Here is an 18,718-nt window from a genome sequence, read left to right as displayed (position 1 = left end):
GCCAGGGTGAGCGTGGTCGGTGGAGTCCCACAGCCCCAGTGCCCCGAGACGGGCACCTGGCACTCTGCACACCCTCCCTGCCTTGGCACCTGCAGCAGTGGAGGTAAAGCAGAACCCTAGGCCCCCCTATTGAGGGGAATCTGAGGCAAGCCAAAAATGGGGAGTAGAATAGGACAGGCCAGGACACAGGGGCACACTTGGCTGGTGCCACAGCCTGAACACACTCCAACCCCTGCCTGTCGCTCACACTTGGGCCAGCAGGGCAGCTATGCCATGTATCTGGGGGCACTGAGCCCCCCTATCCACCCAAGGGTCACACTGGGATCCTCAACATGGCCTTGCAGTTTGGGTCTCCTACATTTCCAAACGCCCAGATGGCTACTCAGCTGTTTCCCCCACAACTGGGGTGCAGCTCAGCCTCGGGCCATCACTCATCCTTGCCCCTGAAGTCCCAGAGCCCATTTCCACCAGCTCCCCACCCCCAGCTCCCCACCCTGCCCCTGGGGCTCCCCCACGCTTCCCAGGAGCCACGGCTCATTTGCATCCGTAGCTGGAAACCAGCCACAGTGGGAGAGGCAGGGGAAGCACTGAGCCGAGGGAAATGCCACCCAGGGGCTCCTGTGACATGACGGCCAGGGGCAACGGGCCACACCCTGGGTTGGGGACTGGGGAGGGGACGCCAGCCTAGGTCTCCCACCCCCGCCGCGGGGTCAGGGCCCTGGGGGAATTGCAGGCCTGGAGCAAGAGAGCCACCCTGGAAGTTCCCGCACCCCCTCCTGCCCTGAGCCCACATCAGGCTGCAGCTGGTGGCAGAAACAAGCGGAGGCAGGGCAGAGGGTCCTGGGGACCTGAGAAACTCCCCGAGGGGTGCGACGAGGCAGCCTACATCTGGGTGCTGGCTGGAGGGGGTAGCAGGGACCCCCAGCCCGTGGGCGCCCTGGTGTACCACAGTGCCAGGAGTGCAGCAAGGACGGACACAGCAGGGGGCCCTGCCTGGCTCTGCCCGCCCTGCCCTCGGGCTCCAGCAGAGCCTCTCAGGCCAGCCCGCTCTGTCTTGCCCTCAGGGCCCCTCACAGGAGGGACCCCGTGAACCAGACATGCCCAGGGAACCCTCTAGACTTGGAGAACAGAGCCAGGGCTGCTTTCAGGAGAAAGAAGCCAAGGCAGCCAGCGGCCACCTCTGGGGGGTAGGGGCCACCCCGGGGGATGGGGGCCACCTCTGGGGGGTGGGGGCCATACGCCCCTGGCTGTGCTGGACAAGAAGCCCTGAGGGTGGGCACAGCCAGGCCCAGGCCTAGAGCAGGTGCTTTCCAGGAGGCACCCCACATAGCTGGGCTGTACCCCAAGTCCTCCCAGGGGTGGCTGGGCCCTTCCCCAGTGGTGAGACACCCCCTGCCCACCCACTCTTCCACCTCCAGCTGTGGGTCCCACCAGCACCCCTCAGGTCCCCTGGGTGACACGAGAACCCCCTCCCTGCCCTTCCCTGGTGGCCAGAGCAGCCTTGTTGCCTGGGGCCGACACAAGGGCTGGAGAAGCCGGGGCTCCCGTGCACACGTCTTTAATGCCCGGGCGGAGGGTGGCCGTGCGGGTTCCCGGCCACAGCTGTCCACACCGCACGACCTGCTACAGCTATCGCGCCTACAGACCCGTCAGGCAGTGAAAGGAAAGCACCTCGCCTAAAGGAACTGGACCCTGCCTGGGGACAGGGAAGAACGCTGAGGTTTGGTCTTGGAAATGTGTGTAAACAAGTCTCTGTGAAGTCCTGTCTGAAAGCCAGCTCGTCTACATTCCGGAGCGATTCCTGAAGTCACGCAGGACGGCCGGCGCAGACCGGAAGAGGCCGCACCCGGGAGGGACCCCTGGCTGCGGTGGCAGTGATGAGTGGAGAGAGGGCAGCCAGGATCCCCAAGCAGGCCTCCGTCCCTGACAGAGGCCCGAGCTTCTGCCCTGGAGCCACAGTCCAACCTCGCCCAGCTGTTCCCAGGCACGAAGCATCTGGAAGCTTCCAAAGTCTCAGGTGGACGGCACCTGGCTTCCGTGCTCAGACAAAGTGGGCATTCGGGCCACTGGCTACTGCTGCCTCTACCTCGCCCTGGCAGTGAAATTTGGCCTCCTCATCCTAGCAGGACCTGGGACCCCAAAAGGAGAGCTTCTGGGGGGTGGGGGGGACCTACTGGGGGATAAGCTGAGTGGGCCGGCGCCGTGGCAGCCGCCCTGGGACCCGGCGCCTAGGAGAGGGAGGTGATGTTGGAACGGCCGCCGGGGGGCGCCATGATTTTCTGGGCTGTGCGCCGGGCGACGTGGTCATCAGCCTGGGACCCTGGAGGGAAGGAAGGACGTGGATGTGGGTATGGGCTCGTCCCCTCACGGAGCATGGGGGGCTCATCCATGAGGGAGGCAACCTGGCAGCCATGTCTGTGAGGAGCTGAGCCCTTGCTGGGTATGCCGCCCAAGTGAGCCTGGGTTTCACAGGGGTGGCAGGGACCGCGGCCACCTCCCAGATGGCAGGACGGGGCATGTGGTGGTCCCATCAGGGTTCGGCTTGCAACGAGAACCTGGGGTCCAAGCAGCTGGGAAGGACCCTCCCAGAAGGCATGGGCCAGGCCGAGTGTTCTAAGGGGCTCCCGCGTGCCGAGTGCAGATATGGGGCTGGGGGTGTCATCACAGCCGCTGGGGGGCGGGCGGGGGCAGGCGCTGGGGCAGGAAGCACAGCCAGTGTCAGCCTTCCAGGTGGGCACAGGTGTGCCCTCCCACCTCTGGCCTGGCTCCCCAGCCCTCACAGGCACAGGCCCTGGTACCCGCTGCTCACCTCTCATGATACCCAGTAGCACCCAGCAGTCCTCCACACCCCCTGGAGCCCCATGCCCCAGCACAGCACCCTCGTGCCCCCATGCTTCCTGGCAGCCCCCCACGAGCCCTGGCTCCACTCACCGGACAGGCTGAACCCGGATTGGTGGAGGTTGCGCACAGGGGGCGCCGGGACCTTGCCTGGGCAGGGCGAGCGGGCCTGGGTGCCAGCCCCGGGCTTGGTAGGCATCCTCACCTCGTGCACAGGCCCGTCGTACAGTCCCCGGGGCACCCCGTGGATCTCTGCCAGCTACAGGCACAGGGGTGGAGTGCGGTGAGGCCGAGGGGGCACAGCCCTGTGCACACACACACTAGTGTGCACACTCACGCCTCTTCACCCCGTGCACACACCTCCCTGCCTGTACCAACTACACTCTGTGTACGCACACCTACTGGCACACACCACCCTGCCTGCACACCCACGTGTGCGTGCAAACACATGCATGCATGCCTCCTGCCCTAGTGCCTGGCAGCTGTGGCTCTGAGCTGGAGGAGCACTGTAGGAGGCCTCTGCTTGAAGCGGACCCCCCCATTAGTGACGGGCCCCTCAGAACCTCCCTCCTGTGGTCCAGACCCAGTCACCCCCCTCACCAATAATGGCCCCCGAAGGTGAGAGGCTGCCCCAAGAGCCCCAAGGATCTCAGTCTAGCCCCCATTGCTCGCAGGCATCCAACCCACTCCCCACGACGTCCTCTGAGGAAACCCGGAGCAAAGCTCTGACAAGGGGGAACTGTGTAAGGGACGTGTGAGCACATACACGTGTGCGATGTACAGCGGGTAGTGTGCACATGTGCATGCTGAGCTTGGGCCTCCGGAAGTCCCGGCACCAAGGAGGCTCCCAGGCAAACGCTCCCCTTTCCTGAGAGCCTGGGGGCCGGAGGGGCCAGCCAGCTGGGGGTGGGGCAGAGCGGGGCTGGGGCGGGGCTGGAGCAGAGGCAGAGCCAGGGGCAGAGCTGAGGGTGCACGCAGGGGCAGGGCTGGCTGGGGGCGGAGCCCGCGTGTCCCCTGACACCCCCACTCCTGTGCAGACACCCCGCCAGGGCCTGGGAGCCCCCCACCGCCCCAGCCTGGTGCCAGGAGCCCGGGCCTTACCCTGTTGCGCGCCTTGATTCTCTTGTAAACGAAGTCGGGGAAGGTCTTCCGAGGAATGAAGCGGCCGGCCCCGGGGGTGACAGCCAGCTCACCGCCCTCCAGCACGACCCTACCCTGGCTGATGACCACCGTGGGGGCTCCTCGGCACTCGACTCCCTCAAAGATGTTGTACTCCACGTTCTGGGGAGAGACAGAGATCAGAGCCCCACGGCGCAGCCCCGCCCAGCTGCTCCAGGACCCCAGCGCCGGGCCGCGGCCGGGAAGGGCTGCTCAGAAGACGGCCGGGTGAAGAGCCAGTAAACCAGCGGGTAGGAGGTGGGGGGGGCAGGGAGTCCATGCAGCCCCTGGATTCCACTTCCTGCTGCCGTCTCCTCCTTGGCCCGGGCGATGGGGTCGGGGGATGGGGGCATGGAGAGAAGGGGGCACTGGGGGGTGGGCATGGGGTGAAGGGGTGCAGGGGGCACAGGGTTGTGGGAGGACGAGCTGATGGAGGGCGGGCGGGAGCCGGGGGACAGGGGATGGAGAAGAGGACATGGGGATTGGGGCAGCGGGAAAGGGGATATGAGGGAAAGGGAAGCAGGGGAAGGGGCCACGGGTGAAGGGGGCATGGGGCACGAGGACCTTTCTGCGGGATGGACCTGCGGCAAGCAGCTGCCCTCTGTTGTGCTTGCCCCGAGCTGCCCTCACAGCCCAGTGCCGAGGCTGGGCCCTGCTTGGCCCCCGAGACCCCCAGCTGCCCCAGGCCCCAAAGCCAGGACCAGGCCCCTTACCAGGTTGTGGCTCTTGGCAGAAATGATCTTCGTGGCCTTGGGGTTCCAGATGACCAAGTCGGCATCGGAACCTGCGGCCACCCGCCCCTTCCGGGGGTAAAAGTTGAAGATTTTGGCAGCATTTGTGCTTGTCACAGCCACGAACTCATTCTCGTCCATTTTCCCCGAGGCCTGGGAAGCAAGCGGAGGGGGCCGTGCTGAGCAGGGAGGGTGGCCGCTCGGGGGTCCTCTGTCTCGGGGCTTGAGCACGGGTGGGCATGTAGGCCGGGTTTGGTGGTCCTTTCATCCAGGTGGGGGTGCCACGTCTTCCCGAGCACGGAGCCCCTGCCTCGCTATGGGATGGCGAGCCGCATAAGTGTTCCCCTAGGGGGAAGCCAGGGCTTGGTGTTCAGGGCTCGGCCCTAAGGGGGGACTGCGGGGAAGGACGTCAGGGAGACGTCGGAAGCTCGTGGAGATGCTGTCGTGTCATCAGGGATGGACACCTGCTCTTGCTGGATGGACCCAGCGCACACTGGCGACCCTAATGAAACATGAGAGTCCGGGAGGGCAGAGACATGCTGCCCTGTGGCTCTTGGCAGGGCCTGGACGTCTGAGGGGAGATGGACAGCAGGACTGCAGCCACTGCAGGCCCGTCCCCCGCCTCTCTTTTACCTGCTTTTGCTAGTGATGTGGTTTCTTTCCTGATATACCATCAGAACCCTGGGGGGCACCTGGGGGGAGCAGACCGCATGGCCCCCCATTTGCACCCACCACGCATTTCTCCCACACTACGGACAACCGTTCTTCCACGCCGTTGGTGCCCTCGGGGATCAGGGTGAAGTTGTCCTTGCCAACGGCCTTCTGGGCGGTGGTGAAGGTGCAGTGGGCACTGCCCGTCACCTGCAGGTCCCCACTGCAGACAAGCGGGACTCAGCAGCAGACGGGGGCTCGCCAGGCCAGCCTCAGCCCCCTGACCACTGCGGCCACAGCGCACGAGGGGCCTGGGCACACGGGAGGGAGGGCGAGGGCAGAGCCACGAGGGCCCCGCTGCGGGTTCCTGGGCGGGTGGCCCCTGCAGGCTGCTGGGCTGGAGGCGGCTCCTCACCTGGACAGCAGGGAGGCGAGGTGGTCCGCGGTGCAGGGGTCAGGGCTGATGGGGGGTGACGTGACGAAGGCTGCAGCCTTGGCCCAGTTCTTGCTCCAGTACTGCGAGCCGTCGGCACCCAGGCTGGCGGTGATGGGCTCCCCAAAGACGACCACCCCTGTGGCACCAGGAGAGCGGGGTCCCCGCCAGCCTCCAAAGAGTGTCCCCCTGTCGGCCCCCAAGGACGTCCCCCACCGCTGGCTTGCCCAACAGCCTTTACAGGGGCCCCCTTCCCCGGACCTCCCACCCGGCCAGAGGCTCTTGCCTGGAAGTCTCCGCCCCAGGCCAGGGTACATCTCCCACGGGAGTGCTGGTGTTGGGAGGGCAGAGCGCACCCCAGATCTGGACAGCACCCCTGTTCCCACTGCCCAGGAAGAGCTCAGAGAATGTGGTGGTGGCGGCTGAGCAGTCCCCACCTCCAGGCCCTCCTGGGGCATGCTGCCTGGAGAACTGGGGTGTGCACGTGCGCCCACACTCACGCCGTGGAAGCAGGAAGGGCAGCCCCACTCCTGGCTCTGGGGCCCTGGGCAGGGACTCAGGCGCCCGCACCTCCCCCTCGGTGTCTCTGGGCACGTGGCTGCCCGTCAGAGTCCAGGTGGGGGCCACAGGGTCCCTGCTCTTGGGCTGACCTCCCCACCTGTGACCCCTGAGCTCAGCCAGCCGAGCCCCCGCCCCGCGCAGGAGCCTGAGTCCTGGGGGGCACAGGGGGCACTCACCTCTGCGCTTGGCCTGGGCCAGCATGTCGGCCGCCCCCTTGCTCATCACCTTGGTCACATACAGGGGGCAGTTGGCCTGCCTGGCGATGGTGATGGCACGGAACACGGCCTCGGCCTCCACCTGTGGGGGTGCACAGCAGGGCATGTGTGGGATCTGGGGCCTGGGGAGAGGCGCCCCCACCGGAGCTCCCCACAGGCCTCTTGGTCTCCAGTAAAGGCCTTGGGGTGACCTGTGGCTAAGGGAGGATGGGCACCTGGTGGGAGGGTGTTCGCCGAGCCGCTCCCCCCCAGGGGGCACAATCAACCCCGAGCTGTCCGCCAACCCCTGCTGAGGAGGGCCAAGGGGACACCTGTGCTGGGCAGTGCCCCCCAGGCCTCCCCGCAGCGCCCACACACCTCCTCGGGGTGGCTGAGCACGTGGCCCTCGGGGCCGGTGACACCAAGGTCCAGCAGCCGCTTCTGCTCCTGGGACCAACGAGGCCGCGTGGGGTCGGCACCCCGGAAGCCCCGAGCGTCGGCCCTAAGGCGCCCCACAGATGCCCCGACCGTACGGCTGGGCAGGGGTGGACCTGGGGCATGGCCCCAATGCCCTGCTTTACAGTGGGGGACATGGCCGAGGGGCAGCGGGCCAGTCGCAGAGCCACTGACCCACAGACCATGCTGCCCGCACAGCCTTTCCCACAGGGCTTCCTTCTCGGGGGTGGGAGGCTGGGGGAGTGGGGGCCTGGGGGTGCCTGGGGGTGCTATGGGGCCACAGGGCTGTAGGGTTGGGTCCCAGGGGCGCACCCTGCAGGGCGGGCAAGCTGCACCTCTGCCGGCAGCACTGGGCCTCAGCGGTCAGCGCCCGGCACCCTCCTGTTTGCAGGAGCAACACCTGGGCTTCGGCGGGGAGGTGAGGTGCACCCCTTGGACCTACAGTGACAGCCCCACACTGGCGGGGGTCCCCAACATGCTGCACCCACAGGTCCTGGCTCCCCCACGCTGGCGGGGGTCCCCAACATGCTGCACCCACAGGTCCTGGCTCCCCCACGCTGGCGGGGGTCCCCAACATGCTGCACCCACAGGTCCTGGCTCCCCCACGCTGGCGGGGGTCCCCAACATGCTGCACCCACAGGTCCTGGCTCCCCCACGCTGGCGGGGGTCCCCAACATGCTGCACCCACAGGTCCTGGCTCCCCCACGCTGGCGGGGGTCCCCAACATGCTGCACCCACAGGTCCTGGCTCCCCCACGCTGGCCGTGGTGGGCCATGGCGGCGTGGGGCCCAGGGACCCTGCGAGCTCTTCGGGAGGCCCCCGGTGGAGCCTGGGCACAGCGCAGAGCCCGACCCCTGTGTGTGTGTCCTGCAGCGTCAGGGGACCTGTCCATCCGACCTTCTGAGGGCCCAGGGCAGGGGTCCAAGCCCCCTGGACCATGCGGGCCTGAAGCACTCAGCCTCCCGGCCCGCCTCCCAGGCCCCTGGACCCCTGCGGTGCACGCACAGAAGGTTCACACACACGACAGGGGCCCAGTGAGACCGTCCACGAGAGGGGCCCGGCACGTGGCGCCAAGGCAGGCCCACCTTTCTCCCCAAGATGGCCTTTGGTTTAGGGATGTTTTTGATAAGAGGTGTGAAGTCATGGAAAAGCCCACCCTGTGGCCCCCCAGTGGCTGGCCGCCCGCTGACCCTAGATGAGACTGACCCAAATACTCTTCCCGTTCCCGCCCCCCCACGTCCATGGGACCCCGTGGCCAGACGGTGCCCAGGGCCCAGCCAGCGCGGGCTGTCCCAAGCCCCTCCCCGACGCTGCCAGTCAGCTCGACGCCCCCACTCTGGACCCCTGGACCCCTCTCCCGCCCCGGTACCTCCTCCACGATGTCGCCGTTCTCGGCGTGCACTTGGGCCAGGGCGCCCAGGTCCCGGATGATGCTGAAAACCTCGTACATCTGGGGAGGGGGCAGCGGTCCGCGTGGGCTGCGCCGCCCCTGGCCGCAGCAGGTGCCCCCCCTCCTCTGCACCCGCCCTCACCTGGCCGTCGGTACACTGCCACCTGTCCTTGTATGCCATGAAGACCAGGAAGGAGTTCACACCTGCGGGGGGCAAAGGCTTGGTGACCACGGGGACGTCCCAGGGGTGGGAGGGTCAAACTGGAGGGCCAGGCCTGGGAGGAGCATGCCCCACCATGAGCCCCCGCTCCCCAGCACCCACCCCCACTCTGGGGACACCGCCCCCCAGGCTGACGAGCCCGAAAACACGCAGGGAGCTAGGGCTCCCTTGTCCCAGTTCTGGCTCCAGCCCAGGGCCTGCAGCGCTCAGCAGACACAGGTGAGAGCCCTCCTGGCTGCCGGCCTTCGGCGTTGGCAGGTGTGGGGCCCAGGATGGGGGTGCAGAGGAACCACAGCTGTGGCCATCTAGTGCGTCACTTCCCTGTGGGGGCCTCTGGGTCCCAGCCTGCTCAGGGACATGCCGAGGGGCAGCCTGGGGGGGGCCTGGGCCTGGCTGGGCAACGGAGAAGCAGATGCTAGGTCAGAGAACAGCCCAAGGTGGCAAAACTGCTGCCCAGAGGCCGACAGTCCACCCCACTGGACCCCAGGGGGAGGGGAGTACAGCCCCCTGTCAGCCACCCCACAAGGCTGAGAGGGGAGTAGGGTCCTGCGTGACATGCCAGGACATCAGGACTGTCCCCCTCAGAAAACGGGGCACAGAAGGAAGCGGCCTTCTGGGGGCCTCCCCACCCCTTCAGGCCTGTGGACACCGGGAGCCCCTGTAGGAGTGGGACATACCCTCCAGCCTCCTTGGCCTCCCAGGCCGGCCTGGGCCTTAGGGCTGCAGCCGCAGGGCCTGTGTCCAGCCTCCCAGGCCCATGTGGCTGGGACCCTGCCATGCCCCCTGGAGGCTCTAAACCTCGAACCAGATTAACCCAGATTAAGAGACCAGTGATAACACTTTCTAACTTCTCCCAAATCCGCTCTAAAATTTGATGTGGTTTTAACTACAGGGAGTTTTATGCACAAAGTTAAACCTTGTTTATGGGCTGTTTCAGCAGAGGTACCGCAGAGGAGCAGGTTTTAAATCAGTCTCCTAAGGGGATCCTGGCCAGCTGGGAGAACGCACCACTGCTTTTCCTCCACCCTGGAGTTTGTTTTCCAAAGACAGAGCGACCCGGCACTGGCAGGTAGTTACAGCTGCCTCCTGTCCCACGAGGAGTCACAGGATGTTTGGACTGAAGGGAACCCAGGGCCTGTCTCGCTTCTTTGAAAGTGGAATGGGCCTTCAAGTGACCCTTGTGTACCTTCTACCTGGTCCTGGGTCACCTGCCCTCTGGCCACGGTAGGCAAGGGTCTGGCTGGGACACGGAGCTCAGGCCCTTCCATGCAGGGGCTCCTGCGGCCACCCTCTCACCCCTGCCCCCGCCCACCTACCCTTGTCCTTGGCCAGGACTTCTAGCTCCTCCTCGATGCTCTCGTGCCAGCGGGGAATGTCCACGTGCAGAGAATAATCGCAGCAGGCCAGGCCGTCGGCTCGCTCCCGCCACTGCTCGTAGGCAGCCAGCAGGCTCCCGCCTGCCTCGGGGAACACGTGGTCCACTGTGGGGGGCAGTGCAGTCAGCCAAGCTCTGTCCCACCCTGGGCACTGGGCACCATCCCACCCCCAGGCTCTCCAGGGAGAACTGGCCTCATCTCCCACGGCACTGGAGAACTTACTTGAGGAGTCAGGGGAGACTTTGGTTTCTCCAGGGCCCCAATTCTGCAAGCCCTGGCCCCACTGTGCTATTCCACCCACATCTCTGTGGCCCCTCAGAGCAGACCAGCAGCATGGGGAGAGGGGAAAGGCTGGTCCCAACACCCCATGCCCGTGTGCATGGTCATTTCCCAGGAGCATGGTGGCAGTGAAGGGCCTGGGGTGGGTGCAGGCTGCTGTCCATGATGCTGGGTGCAGCGCCTGGGCTGGCTTCCCCAGGACCATCCCATAGCCACACGCATCTCCTCGGGGAGCCCAGGACTCAGCAGCCTCCATGCAGTCTCCCCGCCCTGACCACGCATTCAAGGTCCACTGGCTGCTAAGCAGCATCCCCTGGGGGCCTTGGAGTGGCCACACGGTAGATGCACCCACTCCAGTGATGCCGACAGCTTTGTGCATCCACCCACACCCCCAGCAGCCCCCGAGCCTTCCAGCCACTCAGACCATGACCAGGACCCCGTGGCAGCGGCGGCCCTGTCCTCTCTGCAGGCTATCACAGCCCCAGGCCGGGATGGACAGGTGAGAAAGGCGGACAGTGGTGCGTGTCTTCGTGAGGCATCTGACACCTGGGCACTGCAGGGGACAGGTGGCGTCCACCCTGCAGCTGTCCTGAGCCCTTTGGGATGCACATGAAGGGCGGGTGGCCTGAGATGACCAGGCTCTTGCATCGTTGGTTTTCTTCACTTCGCAGCTGAGTGAACCACGCCTCATGTCATCCCAGCAGTGACCTGAGTCCCCAGAGCCACCACTGGCGGGCAGCAGTGGCAGCACCGACTGACCAGCCATGTGGCTGGGGCCTGCTCCAGGCAAGGCGTGTGTGTAACTCGCTTCCTCCTGGCCTCGACCTGCTCAGGTGGGCGCTGATACTTCCCCACGTCACAGGTTAAAGGAGCATGATTTTTCAAGGGTTAATCGAATATTCAGAAGTCACAGCTAAGAAATGGTAGCAACGAGGTTGAATGAGATTCGCTCAGCACGGTCCTAACACACAGCCTGCGGCGCTCACCCACGGGGGGCCCGGGACGCAGCAGCCCCCGTGCAGCCTCCTGCCCCGACCTCACGTCCAAGATCCACTGGCTGCCAAGGCCCCTGGACGCTCACGGTGAACAAGCGGCTTCACCTCAACAAGCTTCAGAGTCTGCCTGCGAGACGTGGCGCACTGACCCCAGAGGACTTCAGGAGCAGGCCTGGGCCGAGGCACAACGAGGACAGGCCCCAGGCCTGGCAGGGTCAGCGCTAAAGCAGCGGCCACCATGGATGACGGTGCTGACGTTGGCAATGGCGATAGGTGCCTTCCTTTACCTAAAACCAGAGCCGCCACCTCTGACTGCTCCCCACACAGGCTGGGCCTCCCTGGGGATCAAGCTGCCATGGCGTGAGGGTCAGGGCCCAGCCTGCATGACGTGTAGGACGACCCGTCCTTGTCCTGACCATCTGGGTCCCCCACGCCCCAGCCCCGCCCGCTCCAGTTTCCGGGAGATAAATGACCAGGCCAGCACCAGCCTCAACAAAAAGACGCGAGCGCCTGGAGCTGGCCGAGACAACCAAGTGCCAGGTGAGCAGCAGGGAAAGGAAAAGGGAAGTCGAGATGTGACCCGAGCAACCTATAATAAAAGAAAGCCAGCACCACGGAAACACCTCCCTGTAACAGGCAAACCCGTCGGAGGACCCAGGTGTGGGCAGAGGTGGGGATCCAGGTGAGGGAGAGGTGGGGACCCAGGTGTGGGCAGAGGTGGGGACCCAGGTGTGGGCAGAGGCAGGGACCCAGGTGTGGGTGGAGGTGAGGACCCAGGTGTGGGTAGAGGTGAGGACCCAGGTGTGGGTAGAGGTGAGGACCCAGGTGTGGGCAGAGGAGGGGACCCAGGTGTCGGCGGAGGTGGGGACCCAGGTGTGGGCAGAGGCAGGGACCCAGGTGTGGGTGGAGGTGAGGACCCAGGTGTGGGCGGAGGTGAGGACCCAGGTGTGGGTGGAGGTGAGGACCCAGGTGTGGGCGGAGGTGGGGACCCAGGTGTCAGCGGAGGTGAGGACCCAGGTGAGGGAGAGGTGAGGACCCAGGTGTGGGCGGAGGTGAGGACCCAGGTGTGGGCGGAGGTGAGGACCCAGGTGTGGGTGGAGGTGAGGACCCAGGTGAGGGAGAGGTGAGGACCCAGGTGTGGGCGGAGGTGAGGACCCAGGTGTGGGCGGAGGTGAGGACCCAGGTGTGGGCGGAGGTGAGGACCCAGGTGAGGGAGAGGTGAGGACCCAGGTGTGGGTGGAGGTGAGGACCCAGGTGTGGGCGGAGGTGAGGACCCAGGTGTGGGCGGAGGTGAGGACCCAGGTGAGGGAGAGGTGAGGACCCAGGTGTCGGCGGAGGTGAGGACCCAGGTGTGGGAGAGGTGAGGACCCAGGTGTGGGTGGAGGTGAGGACCCAGGTGTGGGCGGAGGTGAGGACCCAGGTGTGGGCAGAAGTGAGGACCCAGGTGTGGGCGGAGGTGAGGACCCAGGTGTGGGTGGAGGTGAGGACCCAGGTGAGGGAGAGGTGAGGACCCAGGTGTCGGCAGAGGCAGGGACCCAGGTGTGGGCGGAGGTGAGGACCCAGGTGTGGGCGGAGGTGAGGACCCAGGTGAGGGAGAGGTGGGGACCCAGGTGTCGGCGGAGGTGGGGACCCAGGTGTGGGTGGAGGTGAGGACCCAGGTGTGGGTGGAGGTGAGGACCCAGGTGAGGGAGAGGTGAGGACCCAGGTGTCGGCAGAGGCAGGGACCCAGGTGTGGGTGGAGGTGAGGACCCAGGTGTGGGTGGAGGTGAGGACCCAGGTGTGGGTGGAGGTGAGGACCCAGGTGTGGGTGGAGGTGAGGACCCAGGTGAGGGAGAGGTAGGGACCCAGGTGTGGGCAGAGGAGGGGACCCAGGTGTGGGCAGAGGTGAGGACCCAGGTGTGGGCAGAGGCAGGGACCCAGGTGTGGGCGGAGGTGAGGACCCAGGTGTGGGAGGAGGTGAGGACCCAGGTGAGGGAGAGGTGGGGACCCAGGTGTCAGCGGAGGTGAGGACCCAGGTGTGGGAGGAGGTGAAGACCCAGGTGTGGGCAGAGGTGAGGACCCAGGTGTGGGCAGAGGTGAGGACCCAGGTGAGGGAGAGGTGGGGACCCAGGTGTCGGCGGAGGTGAGGACCCAGGTGAGGGAGAGGCAGGGACCCAGGTGTGGGTGGAGGTGAGGACCCAGGTGAGGGAGAGGTGAGGACCCAGGTGTGGGTGGAGGTGGGACCCAGGTGTGGGCGGAGGTGAGGACCCAGGTGTGGGTGGAGGTGAGGACCCAGGTGTGGGCGGAGGTGAGGACCCAGGTGTGGGCGGAGGTGAGGACCCAGGTGTGGGCAGAGGCAGGGACCCAGGTGTGGGCGGAGGTGGGGACCCAGATGTGGGCGGAGGTGGGGACCCAGGTGAGGGAGAGGTGGGGACCCAGGTCCTCACTGATCATGGTGGTCCCTCCTGCTAAGGCCGCCTTGGTGCCCTGGTAGAAGTCATCGGCTGGGGCCATGCCCAGCGTGGGCATCTGCAGCCGCGTGTGGACATCGATGCCGCCTGGCAGGACCAACAGGCCGTGGGCGTCGATCGTTCTGACGCTCTCAGGGACGATGAGGCTTTCCCCGATCTGTCTGGAAGCGATGAAGAGAAACCCACTGTTAGGAGGGCATGGAGGAGAACCTAACGCACTCCTATGACAACACTGCGGGCCTGGACAAGGTGTTCCAGGGGCCTGTCTTTGAGAAAAAAGGCAACACAGCTGGCAGCACTGACCTGGTATAGTTAAGGGGAGCAGGTGAGCCACTGAGCGGCTCAGATGGCCAGTGCCAAGGACAGCCCTGGGCAAGCACAGCTCCCCTATGGGTTGCTGCTAAAGTCTGAATTTGCCACTGGGTTAACAGGGCACTGGTGCTGCTTGACAGACACCAGCAGAGGAGCTAATGGGGAGCAGTGAGTGTGGCTAAGCGGCTGCTGGGTGTCCAGTCCTGCCTGAGGTTCTGGGGCACGAGAACAGTGGGGCCAGAATAATGGGGCTGCTCTCCAGACCTGACCGTCTCAGTGGCAAGACGCCACACACCTGGGCGTATCCAGGGGCACTTCCAGGGAACAGGGTTTTGTAGAAGGAAAAAAGCATTGACGTGAGTGTGCGGCAGAAGTCAACTGCCTGGACGGCGCATGTGGCGTGTACCGGTGTAACCCACTGGGTGGTTTTGGGAGAAACTCACTTTATCAAACCGTCCTCCACATACAGGTCAGCGTGAAACGACTGGTCGTCATTCACAATCTTCCCTCCTCGGATCAGAAGGCAGTCACTCTGCAAATGAAGAAACTGAGAATTTTTCTCCGAACTGAGTTACCTGACAAACATCTGTAGGACAACCTCTTCCTCTGGGGCCGTGGAAGCAATGTGGAGACCCAGTTTGCAGACACAAAAGCCAACCCCAGACCTGCCATGCTCACTACTCCCCAAGCACTGGCCGCTGGAGGTGCCCTGGGCAGGTGCCACCGGGGGTGCCTCCCATGCCCCCCGCAGTAGGCAAAGGGGGGACATGGCAACCTGCTTCTCACTTTGCCAGAGCACCGGTGAAAGTGTACCAGTGGAACGGGTTACGTTTGTACCCTCAAAGGAATCATTTCACTTAAAAACCCGAGTCTGTAGAAAGAGGGGAGAACACGCTGTTTTAGGAGACTCACAGCCTCTTGTGTTGCCTGCAGAGGCCCTGATTTCCTGCTGCCCCATTTCACCCCCACAGGCGGCCAGGTGCTGACTGCTGGGCCTGTGTTCCTACAGGCCCATGATGGGACCAGGCTCCACTCTGGAGGCGGGGTTCAGAACAGCACCCCAACAGGCAGAGGTCCCACCCCAGGGAGGATGCACGCCAGGAAAGGACAGATACACTCACAAGGTCATCACTGACCATGACACACGTGGAGTGTGGGGGTGGGGGGAGAGAGAGCAGAGTGACAGATGGGGGCTGCCTCAGGACAGAGAAGGGCCTCTCCGAGGAGTTAACAGTTGCAGTTCCAGGCCAGGGAGCTGCCCGTGCAAAGGCCCTGAGGCAGGGAAAAGCTTGAATTGTAGATGACACAAAGGGGGACCCTCGGAGGGAGGGGAGAGGCAGAGGCAGGGGCCCGGAGCAGGGCAGGGCTGGGGCTCCTGGGCCGAGGGGAGCCGGTGGGGGGCCCTGGGCCCCCAGCAGGGTTATCAGCTTAGCCTCACTGATACTCTCAAAGAGGCCGCATCAGCTGCTGCATTCAAAGCATGCTCAAGTTTTCAGCAGTGGAAACGGGGCTAAAGTTCAGGCATGTTCTGAGGTTATCCAGGTAGGAGAAGGTGGGGCCAGGATTGTGGAGGGGCAGATGAGGGGGGAGTCCAGAGGTCCTGGGAGTCGACTGGGAAGGATTTGCTGGCGAGGGCCCAGGAGTGAAGGGCAAGGGAGGTGACGCCCAAGGTTTGGGGTGCCTGGAGGCAGCCCTGGTGGGTGAAGGTGGTGGGTCTTTTGAAGACGGGTGTTGGACAGCGAGGCCAGCTATCCCTGGGCGGCTCCCAGCAGCTCGGGGTGTGGCAGAGGGCGGGGGTGGACGCAATGCCCAGCGGCCATAAGGCCAGGTAGGGCCACTTCTATGAACAACAGCAAGTGGCCTGGCAGGCAGGAGCCAGGTAGACAGCAGGGTGGAAACCACCGAGCCTCGTGTGGCCGCCAGGGGTGGCAGGACCCACTGGAAAGGGAAGACAGCCACTCAAGAAGAAAGGGGAGGGCAGAGGGAGAGAGCGGGGAGCAGGTAAGCACTCTCGGCACTGCCCTGCCCTTCTGCTCGAGTCTCGGCGTGACCCTGGGAGCCGAGCAGGGCTCAGGGGAGTGCATCTCACCCGGAGGTCCAGCCGTTTGCCCAGGTCCCCAGGGTGCCACCCAGAGGCCCGGTCAGCACCGCCTGGTCTCCTGGCTCTTCACATCATCCAATGCCAAGAGCATCCCATCTGGCAGTGCACTTAGAGCTCCGAGAGGCCACTGAGATACATAAGGTAATTATCTGCTGTTCTTAATGGCATCTAACCGGATGGAATTTTCAGAATTCCATCCATTAAATGCAAAGCTATCACAGCCTAAGGGGGGGGAGGGGTGAACCACAGCCCGCCGACCACAACGAGCCTTCCACCTGTTTGTACACAGCCCAGAGCTAAGCATGGTTGGAAAAAAACCAAGAAAATATTTCCTGACTTGTGAAAATGATTTGAAATTCAGATTTCAGCATCCCTGAATGAAGCTGTAATAGAATACAGTTTCCGCCTCACCGAAGACTGCTTCCCTGGTCTGGGTGGGCAGCTGCAGCCGGGAACACCGGCCCGCAGAGCTGAAAACCATTCCCCTCTGCTCTACCACGTTTGGGACCCCTGGTCCCCAACAGTGCCCGTCCCCAGGCCCTGGGCTCCCCTGACTGGGCACCAGTTTTAGCCCCGCCCATCAAGGCCACTGACCTGGCCCAGGCTTTAGGAACAGGTTGCCTTTCTCCCTGCGCCCCCATCTCAACCCCTGTTCGCCCCCCTCCCCACCCTGCCCCTTGCCCCCATCTCGCCCCTGGGGCTGGTGGACGGCAGAGGGCGGCCGGGCCAGGAAGAAGAGGCCCTGCCTGCCCCTCCTACCACTGCTTGTTTCCAGCCTGGACTCAGCCTCGGGGAAGCTTCCAGGGTTTGGAACCAGGGGGGGAAATGCAGCTGGTGGGTGTGAAGCCAGGCTTAGGGGCTTATCAGGATGAAGGTGACAGTACCAGAAACCAGCAGCCCTGCCCTGCCCACTGGCCTGGAGGCTCCTTGGCCACTGACCCACAGGGGAGGGTCTTTGAGCCCCCACTTAGGTCCAAGGCAGTGGCCGCTCTGAGAGTGTTTTGGGAAAGAAAGGAACTAGCAGCGCAGGAAGAGAGCTCCGGGAATGCCCCCCAGGAGAGCCAGGTCAGACCCGGTGGGCTCCCTCCCCCTCCCGCGCCTGCCTGCAGCCCCTCCACTCTCCAGGCCACCCCAGGCTGCGGTTTTGTTTCTGTCCAGCGCTGGGGACGGTCTGACTTCCCGGCACCGGAGCGTGTGGGTGTCCGCGCTGCAACTACCCCCAGGGCTGTGGCTGCGGGGGTGCCCACCGGCTCCGGGACCCTCGGAACCCCGGCTTCGCTGAGAAGGCCGAGTGCTTTGTTTCGGACAAAGAGCGGCGGCGGCGGCGCGAGCCCGGGGAGGGCGGCCCGCGGGTGCGCCGGGACCAGCAGCCTCGGGCGCCGGGGCCGGGCCCACCGGCGAACAAAGAGCGGAGGCCGCGCGCCCCGCCGGCCCCGGCCACGGCGAGGAGGAGCGGCGCCGTTGCTCTCCCTCCCCGCGCGCCCAGAGGTTCCGGCAGGGCTGCGGCCTGTGCGCCCGGCTCCCTGTGTGCGGGGCCGCCGGCGACGCGGGGAGAGCCTGGCCGGAAGGGCCCGCGTGGGTCGGGGGGCTGGGGCGTGATGGGGTTCGGCGGCAAAGGGGGTCGACCCGCCGAGAGCGGCTGGGCTGGACGCTCACCGTGGTCCGGGGCAGGCTCTTCTTGCCCTGGAAGGCCATCGTGCTCCTCAGCCGGAGCTCCCGGGCCCTGCAGCGGCGTGAGCGCGGCGGGCGGAAGGGGTGCGTGGGGGAGCCGGGCGTCTGCGATCCAGCGCGCAGGGCCGCGAAGCTCCCGATCCCGGCCCCGCCCCCGCAGCGCTCATTTGCATTCACGCCCCGCCCTGCCCCGCCCCACCCCATGCCGTCCTCACTGCCCCCTCCCCCGGCTCTGTACCCTAGGGGCCGCTGCAGGCCGGGATCCCAGCGCGCCAGGCCCGGGTGTGGACCTGGGGAAGCGGCTGGGGTGGGATGCGGGAGGGGCCTGGGGCCTGGTCGGGGCCGCTGTGTGCGGCTGTCGCCCCCAGGAGAGCACGGGTGCAGTGGAGAGAGGTCTGGCACTGTCCTGCCAGCCCTGCCTGCGCCTCGGGCCCAGCCGCGGGCGCGTCGCCCACCCCGTGCAGACCCCAGGCACCCCCAGAGCCGTGGAATGGAAACCGGCCTCAGGCCCAGGCCTGGGCTCTCCGGCACCCCGGCCCCCATCCAGGAAGGTGGTCCTGGCCAAAGCCCAGATCCCTCGCCCAGTGCCCTAGGGCGAAGGACTAGGTGGTGGGGGCGCCCCTGCGCCGTCCCCAGCGCCTCCCCGCGAAGCCGCTCCACAGCCCGGTGCGCACAGCTCAGGGGCAGGAGCGGGGAGAAAGCCGGAGAGACGCAGACAAGGAGCCAGTGAGACGGAAACGCACGCGGAAAGCCGCGAGCCACCCGGAGACGGGGACACACAGAGACCCAAAACGAGGGCGAGAAAAAGTTCTCACCGGCCCCGCCACGCAGCTCGCGCGCCCGCGCGTTCTCTCGGAGAGGGGAGGGCTGTGGGGAGAGGCCGGGCCCCCGCGCCCCCCGCG

At 65.7% G+C, this 18,718-nt stretch overlaps 1 protein-coding gene across 2 annotated transcripts; it reads right to left on the bottom strand.

The window, feature by feature from the left end:
• Nucleotides 1–1,531: 1,531 nt before the first annotated feature.
• Nucleotides 1,532–17,908, bottom strand: DPYSL4 (dihydropyrimidinase like 4). 2 transcript variants are annotated; one of them, XM_077126430.1, is made up of 14 exons: nucleotides 17,802–17,908; nucleotides 14,488–14,576; nucleotides 13,709–13,893; nucleotides 9,949–10,113; nucleotides 8,555–8,616; nucleotides 8,392–8,472; nucleotides 6,945–7,013; nucleotides 6,549–6,669; nucleotides 5,794–5,950; nucleotides 5,460–5,601; nucleotides 4,710–4,880; nucleotides 3,940–4,119; nucleotides 2,932–3,097; nucleotides 1,532–2,320 (listed from the first exon to the last, which is right to left on the bottom strand). In XM_077126430.1, the coding sequence occupies exons 1-14, from the start codon at nucleotides 17,838–17,840 to the stop codon at nucleotides 2,229–2,231; spliced, it is 1,719 nt and encodes a 572-aa protein (XP_076982545.1). In that variant the 5' UTR covers nucleotides 17,841–17,908; the 3' UTR covers nucleotides 1,532–2,228. The 2 variants fall into 2 exon arrangements, with proteins under 2 accessions (XP_076982545.1, XP_076982544.1); XM_077126429.1 differs by lacking the exons at nucleotides 13,709–13,893; nucleotides 14,488–14,576; nucleotides 17,802–17,908 and having other exon boundaries at nucleotides 9,949–11,692.
• Nucleotides 17,909–18,718: the final 810 nt, after the last annotated feature.

Source organism: Tamandua tetradactyla, chromosome 13, assembly GCF_023851605.1.
Source record: "Tamandua tetradactyla isolate mTamTet1 chromosome 13, mTamTet1.pri, whole genome shotgun sequence".
Classification (NCBI taxonomy): domain Eukaryota; kingdom Metazoa; phylum Chordata; class Mammalia; order Pilosa; family Myrmecophagidae; genus Tamandua; species Tamandua tetradactyla.
Note: the sequence above shows the minus strand (reverse complement) of the source record. Positions and strands in the feature narration are given on the sequence as shown.

What these genes read in the sequence shown, in the direction of transcription:
- DPYSL4 (XM_077126429.1), bottom strand. Translation starts at nt 10,666, where the DNA reads ATGCACAAAGCTGTCGGCATCACTGGAGTGGGTGCATCTACCGTGTGG. An exon ending in ACGGCGACATCGTGGAGGAG is followed by an intron (nt 7,014 to 8,391) that starts GTACCGGGGCGG and finishes CGTTGGTCCCAG; the next exon opens with GAGCAGAAGCGGCTGCTGGA. An exon ending in GAATCAAGGCGCGCAACAGG is followed by an intron (nt 3,098 to 3,939) that starts GTAAGGCCCGGG and finishes CTGTGCCTGTAG; the next exon opens with CTGGCAGAGATCCACGGGGT.